The 8,398-nt window shown below is 39.1% G+C and overlaps 1 protein-coding gene and 1 pseudogene across 4 annotated transcripts in view; one reads left to right on the top strand and one right to left on the bottom strand.

Annotated features, from left to right (window-relative positions):
- Positions 1-8,166, top strand: part of BCLAF3 (BCLAF1 and THRAP3 family member 3) — a 31,287-nt gene extending 23,121 nt beyond the window's left edge. For all 4 annotated transcript variants that reach the window (XM_053387107.1, XM_053387104.1, XM_053387106.1 and 1 more), the window contains 4 exons: positions 37-151; positions 4,856-4,951; positions 6,009-6,158; positions 7,753-8,166. In XM_053387107.1, coding sequence (XP_053243082.1) covers positions 37-151; positions 4,856-4,951; positions 6,009-6,158; positions 7,753-7,767 — 376 coding nt within the window. In that variant the 3' untranslated portion in view covers positions 7,768-8,166. The remainder of the gene's footprint in view (positions 1-36; positions 152-4,855; positions 4,952-6,008; positions 6,159-7,752) is intronic.
- Positions 4,030-4,094, bottom strand: LOC128413264 (uncharacterized; annotated as a pseudogene).
- Positions 8,167-8,398: the final 232 nt, after the last annotated feature.

Raw genomic sequence — 8,398 nt, forward strand, 5'->3', positions numbered from 1 at the left:
TTAGTTTTCACAGCTTTTAATATTGTGTCTGTTTAGGGATGAACAGAGTAGTAGCTTCCCAAAATTACGAAACACTCAAATGTATGGATTCCAAAAACCTGCGAGATTCCTAAGACCGCCTTTCAGGAAGTTTATTAGGAAGCCTCACATGGTAAGTTGAAATTATTATTACTTGAACACAGTGTTTGACTATTAAATTGGTTCTTTATCAGGTAACCAGGGATGCATTTTTGTAGCCCATTAAAAGCTGCAAACACTAACAAGGCTTATCTTGTCCCCTGTATATAATTTTTTTGAGGAAACCCCCAGTTTAAGTTCGTTTCAGGCTGTACAGTATAAAAAACTATATAATGAATGACTGAGTCACTGGATACTTTTTACAACTTTGTTGTTTTCAGGTTGTACAGTTCAATAGTAAACAAACTGTGGCTTGATAACCAATGGAAGTTTCTACTCTCCAGCAGAAATATACTAAAAGTTCCTCTGAAAATGGGCTAAGAACTTTTCTCTTTCCACAGAGCCAGCACAGCCCTAACCTACTCACTTTCACATTCATATATAAACCCAGCTTGAAAGGGAAAAGCATATAAGGCAGAGCAGCAAGACTCTATCTCCCCACGTCTCATTTTCTGCATGATTTTTCTTTGAAATTAAACTTTGTCACCAACTGCCTTGCAAATGTATTGTGCACAATTGAGAACACAGTCTCTCACCCACACACAACAAACAAAAAAACAAAATCAGTCCTGGTTTCTCCTAATCCTGCCCTAGCAGTTCTTGAAAAAATAATTTTCTGCTCAACTCTCCAACTTGCTTGCTTATTTATTTATTTAGGTATTTTTGGGCCATCTGCAAATATCTGTAGAGGAGATTTCTAAAATACATTGTACAACATCTGTCTCAGGTGGGCTTTATTCTTGGCACCCATCCCTACATAGGGCATAAGTTGTCCCTCAGCAGGAATCTGTTTTCAAGAGCAGGACAGAAGACCAATAAACCATTGTTTTGTTGACAGAAATCTGCTCCCAGGTTTTTTCCCCTCCTTTCCTTGCAGCAGCAGCTCTTGGCTTTTGTTTGCTTGTTTTCAATCTGCCCAAAGCCATTATAGAGTGGCTGAGGTGAGCTAGGGATGAGCCACAGCTGCTTTTTTCCTCCATGATAATCATGAGAGGGTGTGGAAGAGAAGAAGCCAAAAATGGAGGCAGCTCTTACTCTGTAGCTGAGGGATTTGTAGAGGGCCAGCATGGGGAAAGGAGATGGAACCTGCTGAGGCTACGATGAGCAGCAGAAAAGCTTGTACAGAAAAGGAATTTAAGAAATGGTCTAGCTGACTCCCTTTTAGTTAGCCAGTTAGGAGACTGGCAGAAATAGTGACTCAGAAGCAGCAGTTGGTCTGGCAATTGAGTTTGCTGACTTAGTTGAGGAAATGCCAGCAGATGTTTCAAAAGAGCAAAATACCGCAACTGCTTCTTGCTGGAGGTTGGTTATCAGATTTAAATCATGGTTGGTATGAGGATAATGGCAACAATATTCAGTGATGGCTGAGACACCCCTTGTCTAGTACTTAAGTACTAATTTCCCTGCTTTGTAAAGCAGCAAATATTATTGCCCTTCTCCACTGCAACAAGACTCTTCTCTTCTAGCCCTTCTTTCTTTCTTTCTTTCTTTCTTTCTTTCTTTCTCTCTTTCTTTCTTTCTTTGCCACCCTATATCCAGAGGTCTCAGGGCAGTTCACAGGATAAAATCATAACATAGAAACACGAAATACACAATCTATATAAAAACAAAAACAACCCAATAACCCTCACATTCATTGCAGATGAATTATTATTTTTCCTTTGAATCAGGTTCAGGGTTATACTGTAAATGCCCAAATGTTGTTGGTTCACTAATTGATTATCTAGGTAGGCAAAAAATGTTTGTAAACTCACTTGCAATGGACTCCTAAACAAAGAAACATCTGATTCTGGAGTATACCCTCTCCTGTGTTTCTGTGCAACTGTTGAAGAAAAAAGTTCTAAATATGCCAGAACACGTCACATGGGCAGATAGATAAATGAATGAAGATAATCGTACTGGCAGATGGAAGAGTTGTGAAATAGAAAAAGGGAGAGGCCATGTTGTCCCATAGCACATTGCACAATTACACCTACACACAGTTGTATGTCACTGTTTTAAGGGGTGTCAGTATTGCAAAATAGTTGCACGGGCTAAAAAAAAGAAAAACTTTCATCTCTGGTCATAACCACACAAAAGAGGATATTTTATTTCAAAATATATATTTATATGGCTGCCACTAGCTTATGTTTCCTGAGCAAATATATCCTAGACTTCTTTGCGCATCATGGTAAACCATCATGGTTCCCCATTTTGTTCCACCCTGCCTAGAGCCCTGGAGCAACATGTCACAAGCTTTGCTTTAGCATTTTGTGTGAACCAGCACTAGTAGTTTGTTTCTCTGCAAATAAGCCACAAGTGGAAGCAAGAGATTTGGGGAAGGAACAAAATGCAAGCACTGGTTCAGAAGCCAAGGCTCATGGTTTGTTGTTCCCCGATCCAGGCAAGGTGGAGCGAAATGGAATAGATTCAGCACTGTGTACTAGTGCGGTCCTTGCTCATGGTAAGTCATTGCCATGTAATCCAACCCCCACTACATTAAAGAGCAAGCTAATAATGAAAAGCATTAATAAAAGCAGTAAAACACAGCATAGAACTCCTTCTTTAAAATACAGAAAATAGCTCAATAGCATATTATCACAAACCTTGGCTCTTCTGTTGTTTCTCGTATCCCATATCAGAGTCTATATAATGGACAGAAATACTGAAATGTTAATTGTAGTTAACATTAGCTACTATGCAGTGTGACTAGCCAAAGGATATCAGTTGGATAATCCTTGGTCGATGAAAATAATTTCTTTACCAATCCAGTAGTGGACTTAAATGTATGCCAAGAAAGGCATGGAAATTATGAAGCATAGCAGCATTTAAAAGTTTGCTTTTCCTGTGAAACAGTTTAAGTAGTACATTCTACACAGACGTCACTGGGGTCAGCAGTACTCAACCATGTAAAGTTCAAAAACCTACATAAATCCACAGCTTTTGTGACATTTAAAGTATTTTGCCAATAATTTATGTATAACATAACAGTTACACAAATATAAGAGTACAATAATTGTGAGTGGGGAATTGCCAGTAACAATAACAGCAAATTTCACAACATATCATGTACTGCTTTAGGAACACATTTCAATCACTACATGTTTGGTGGAGTTAGGGTGTTGGTTGCTTGCAAATATTTGCAGATGCATCAGGGGTCTCAGTGACCCCAAAAGCCAGATGTGCAAGTTTTGTGCAGAATGATAGCTATGATTGGGGGAAAGAAAATGTTTTTATTTTATTTTATTCATGGCTTCCTTGGAAAATATCTGAGTCCATTACTAGATTGGTACAATCCATCTTCTGAGTCACAAGGAAGTGGGGTAAATGGTTTTTAAAATTCAGATTAAAATGCAGATTTTGTGAACCTGTGGAACATTATTGATCCCTGCTGGCTTTTGTGGTGGTGTCATGGTAAGTGGGTAATTGACCTATAATAATAAAAAATATAAATATAAATATATTATTTCTACCCCACCCATCTGGCTGGGTTTCCCCAGCTACTCTGGGCAGCTCCCAACAGAATTAAAAGCACAATAAAACATCAAACATTAAAAACTTCCCTAAACAGGGCAGCCTTCGGATGTCTTCTAAAAGTCAGATAGTTGTTTATTTCCTTGACATCTGATGGGAGGGCGTTCCACAGGGTGGGCGCCACTACCTACTCTGAAAATGGACAGATACTGTGTGTTTACCCTCTACAATGCTTTTTCACACAAAATAGACAGGTTTTGAACTAAATATGTGTAGACATGACTAGCAGCTAATACATTTGAACAGCATTTGGTGGGTCACTTTTAATCCTAGGACCTTTATTTGGCTGGTTTCTTTGGTTTTCTCATTCATCCTTGTTTAATAATTGGGGGGGGGGAGTCAGTTAGCAATAACTGCGCCTCGGATTAACCTCATTGACTACGATACTGCCACTGCGCAAAGCTACATTCATCCTTAAAGAGGTTGAACTGACCCCTCCCCCCCAAAAAAATGCTGTAAGAGCAAAAGCTCACTAAATTAAAACACCACATGGCAGTTTGCACCTCATTGTTTAGGTATACCAGGAACATCGAGAGTTGTGGAAGACTGACACAAATGTTTTATGAATCTTTAGGGGAGTGCATTTGACCCCAGCTGTTGATAGAAGGTTAAACTGTTAGGAATAATTATTCTTCATAGTTATTTCACACTTTGGTAGAGTCATGGAGAAGATAATGTAGCTGGAGCTTGAGTTTCAAAAAAGGAAAGCTATTTGCAGCTAGGAGTGGGGGTAAGGTGGGCTTGAAGAAGGCTTTTCAGAAGTTAGCAGGGAAAATAAGGATAATTCTAGATGCTACATTCCCCTTGGAGATTATCTGTTCAGAATATCTGCTCAAAGGTGCATTCATAGCACTATTTAATAAACATTGGCCACTCACTTGGTCCTTTTTTACAAATGCCGCAAGTATTATGTGTCATTTAAGACACATAGAAAAAAAACTGCCATGACAAATCAAAGAGTATCAGCAAGTCATTTAAGCTGCTTCAGAAACAAAAAATGGTATTATTGTCACTTAACGTAAACCATTAAATCCACAGAGAGGGTTTGTGTGTGCAACTTTACAATACCTGTTTCAGTTATAATTGACAAATTACAGTATAATTCATAAAAATTCTGTAAGAGTTTAAGTGTGTAGATGTTTAGTGTAATTTTCTTTTAATGCAGAATCATTATTATACTTCAAAATCACATGGTGATATTGCACATGATCGGTTTGAAGACAATACTGAACATCATGAAACATTTCGAAGACCCTTCAAGGTATGAATTCTAATTTTGCTGAATTCTAATGGAGTAGCAGAATTCATTTCTCTCTCTCTCCCACACCCCCTTTCCAGGTTGCAGTATCTGTTTAACTACATTTGAAAGATTGCCCTGCAGTAGAAAGAGCATCATTGTCTTATGAAAAGCCATTGTTTATGCCAGTTGCAGAAACAATTGCATTATAAACAAAGATGCCATGTATCTCTTCCTACCTGTTGAAAGCGTCAAGCTGTACATGGATGAATTGGTTTCTACTAATAGTAGGAAAGAAAGTAATTAATTTGATCTAGAACAACTTGTTTCTCTTTTATTCAATTTGGGCACTGTTAATTAAGATAGAGTTATTGTTTCATTTGCAAAATGTTGCTTTTACACTATTTGACATCCTCTTCATTTGTTATACAAGATGCATAAAATTGTTGATTAGTTCTCAGGTGTTGTGCTGCACATTATCTCTTGGCTACATTGCCTGTTTTCAAAACTTGCTGTGAAAATAGATTGTTTTTGTAAGGCTAAGCTTATTCTCCACCCCCACACCTCTACCCCCACCCCTGAAAAAGCGAAGAAAAATATGGATTTGAAAGTATGAGATGAGAGAAGAAATTGGCACAGTCGATCCCCTTTTGCTTCATTTAATCATCAGAAGCAGCTTTGATAAAGGAGCAGTGTATTCTCGGTTTTTTGCCTGAATCCAAAAGAAAATATCCAGATTTATTGACATTTGATAAATGGGCATATCCAGTATATGGATGTATCACTGGGCATCTGTTCTACTGTTTGTATTGTGTTGAATTATAAGAGACTTAGAGATGCATTTTATAGAGAATTAATTGCATTTAAAATTCCTAAACATGGCATGTTTTGAAAGTTGTTTCCACTGTAACATGTGAAGATGGTTTGTGGTGCTGTATTGAGTCTTAAAGGGGAAATGATCAGTATCTTTTAAAAAATACATTATACAGTAATATGTACACTTTAAAATTATTGACTATCAGATTAAAGGGTCAGAATTCTGAAAATTGTTAATATGGCCATTCCTTTTCTTCTCTAACAGCCCCACTTTAGTGATGGTCGGCCCCACTTTAAATCAAACTTAGTACAGAAGGGTTTATACATACAGGCTAAATACCAACGATTACGTTATGCTGGGACAAGGGGATTTACCACTAACAAATTTAGAGGAGGATTTTTGAGGAAAGATAAGGTGAGTGGATTTTTACTTCGATCCCGGAATATGCTGCTTTTATCTTTAAACGTTTTGTATGCAAGTGTTCACACTGTACCTCCTTCTGATTACTGAATGCATTCATTTTGTGACAGTTGTAGTCTGTCCTTTCTCTAAGAAGGTCAGAGTGGCATTTTAGTTTCACTGCACTGTGAGGCAAGTTAACCTGAAAGATGACGATCCCAGGCTTCCTAGTTTGCTTCATGGCAGCTAGCTGCTCACTGCTTAAAGTAGTATGCAGGAATAGAAAGACCTTGTCCTGACCCAGGAAGGCAATTATATTTTTGTTGCAGAATGAGTATTTAAACCTGAGTATCCCATGCCCAATCTGCCACTGGATATAATGTTAAGGGTCTCTTCTTCACTCCAGGAGCAGAGGAAGTCGGCTTCTAATGCACTCCCTGCCACATTACTTTCTCCAATAGGGTCAGGAGGGTCAGCTACCATTAACACAGTTGCACAGCACAACAGCGAAAGGTATCTATCATTTCCTCCTTGTCAGGCTCGAAGCTACATGCTTTAACTAATGAGAACAGTGCAGGCGTCTATCCTCTGGGAATCTGTCCCTGAAAAAGGAAGCAAAATAGGCAGCCCACACTGCCCAACTGATGAATTCAGTGGGACTGGTGGAGCACACATCCTTTTTCTGTTTCCTCCCCTGTTTAACAGCAGGGCAAGATGCAGAATGAAACCGGGGGGGGGGGGGGAATCTGCATTCAGCTCTTCATTTGCCCATGTGCATAAACACAGTGCAACTAGGGTTACTTGTATTCTCTCTCCTCCCTGAGGCAGATAGCTTCCTAGCCAGAAAATGGTCTGATCTCTCATAGTCTCTTAGCTATGCTTAGAGAGACAGAGGTAATGTGTGTCCACTTAACCAGAGCACACCTTTCCTCATGGAACAGAACTCAATTCCAGATGAAAGAGGCTGTTTCCCTGTTTCCATCCCCACCTCCTTTTCATTCCCAGAAGTAGAAAGCAGTCTGTCTTGCATGCTCCAGAGCAGAGCAGCTCCTTTCTCGAAGCAGCTTCCGTAGCCATTTTCTCCCTCCCTTGCTCAGGAGCAAAGAGAAAGAAAATCAATTGAGTACTAGTTTTCTTTACCGGGGGGGGGGGGGAGAAAAAAACCCAGAGCATTTTAACACAGAGAGATTGCATCAAGGGCCATAGCTTGAAGCTAGAGCATCTGGCTTACATACAGAAGGTCCCAGGTCCAAGTATAGGCTGGTAATATTGCCTGCCTGAAACCCTGGAGAGCAGCTGCCAGTCAGTGTAGACAGTACTGAGAGGGACCAGTGGTCTGACTCTGTTAAAACAAGTTCCTGTGATAAGTGTTGTTTTCTGACAAATGTTTAGATCAGTTGGCATATGCTATGTTCCTCTCATGATGTGTGGTGGAGTGGCGGAGTTCTCCCAGTCCAAATGCGAGCTCCCCTTCCCCCTTTCCTGTCCCATGGAACTTGGAGCTTCAGAAGCAGCATTCTCTTGAAACACTGGATAAATTAAGATGTGGATTAACTCTTTGTTACAGAAACCTACTTCCGTATAATAACATCTATTTCTCCTTAAATAGGGCCTGGAAATCTGAGCTGGAGTACTGAAGACAGTATCTCTGATTATGATGATCGTTGCAAGGGAGCATCCGATTGCATTTGTCAAGAACTGAAATGGGAAAAGCAAAACTAATACTTTAATTTTTCTTGATAAAGATAATTTTATTTTTCATTAGTGGGATGTTGCAGAACTTTTTTACAGTTTTAATAATGGCTTTTCAAATACAGTATTCAACTGAACATTGTAGGGTTGCTCCTTTTACTTCCTCTTGCCGGCAAGTCAGAGAAAAAAAAAACAACCTGAAGGGAGTCTTTATTTATTGAATATTTCCCCCTCACTCTAAGCATGGTTTTATTACTAGACATTGAGTTGTTATACACAGAAGTTTATATGTTTAAAGTTTATTTGCTTATATAATAAAAATGAAAAAGTGCCTATTGCCATGAGTATCTTATGATTTCTCTAAGCAATTACTTTTGAATTGCTATAGCTCTGCTCACCTGGAAGTTTTCTTAATACTGAATACAGGAATAGCCAATGTGGTGCCCTCCACAGGTTGTGGGACTCCTCTCCCATGAGCCCTAGCCAGCATGTCCAGCAGTAAGGGATGTTAAGAGTTGGCAGTCCAACAATATCAGTAGGATACTATGTTTAATAAATTTGGT

This window comes from Podarcis raffonei, chromosome 4, assembly GCF_027172205.1.
Source record: "Podarcis raffonei isolate rPodRaf1 chromosome 4, rPodRaf1.pri, whole genome shotgun sequence".
NCBI lineage: Eukaryota > Metazoa > Chordata > Lepidosauria > Squamata > Lacertidae > Podarcis > Podarcis raffonei.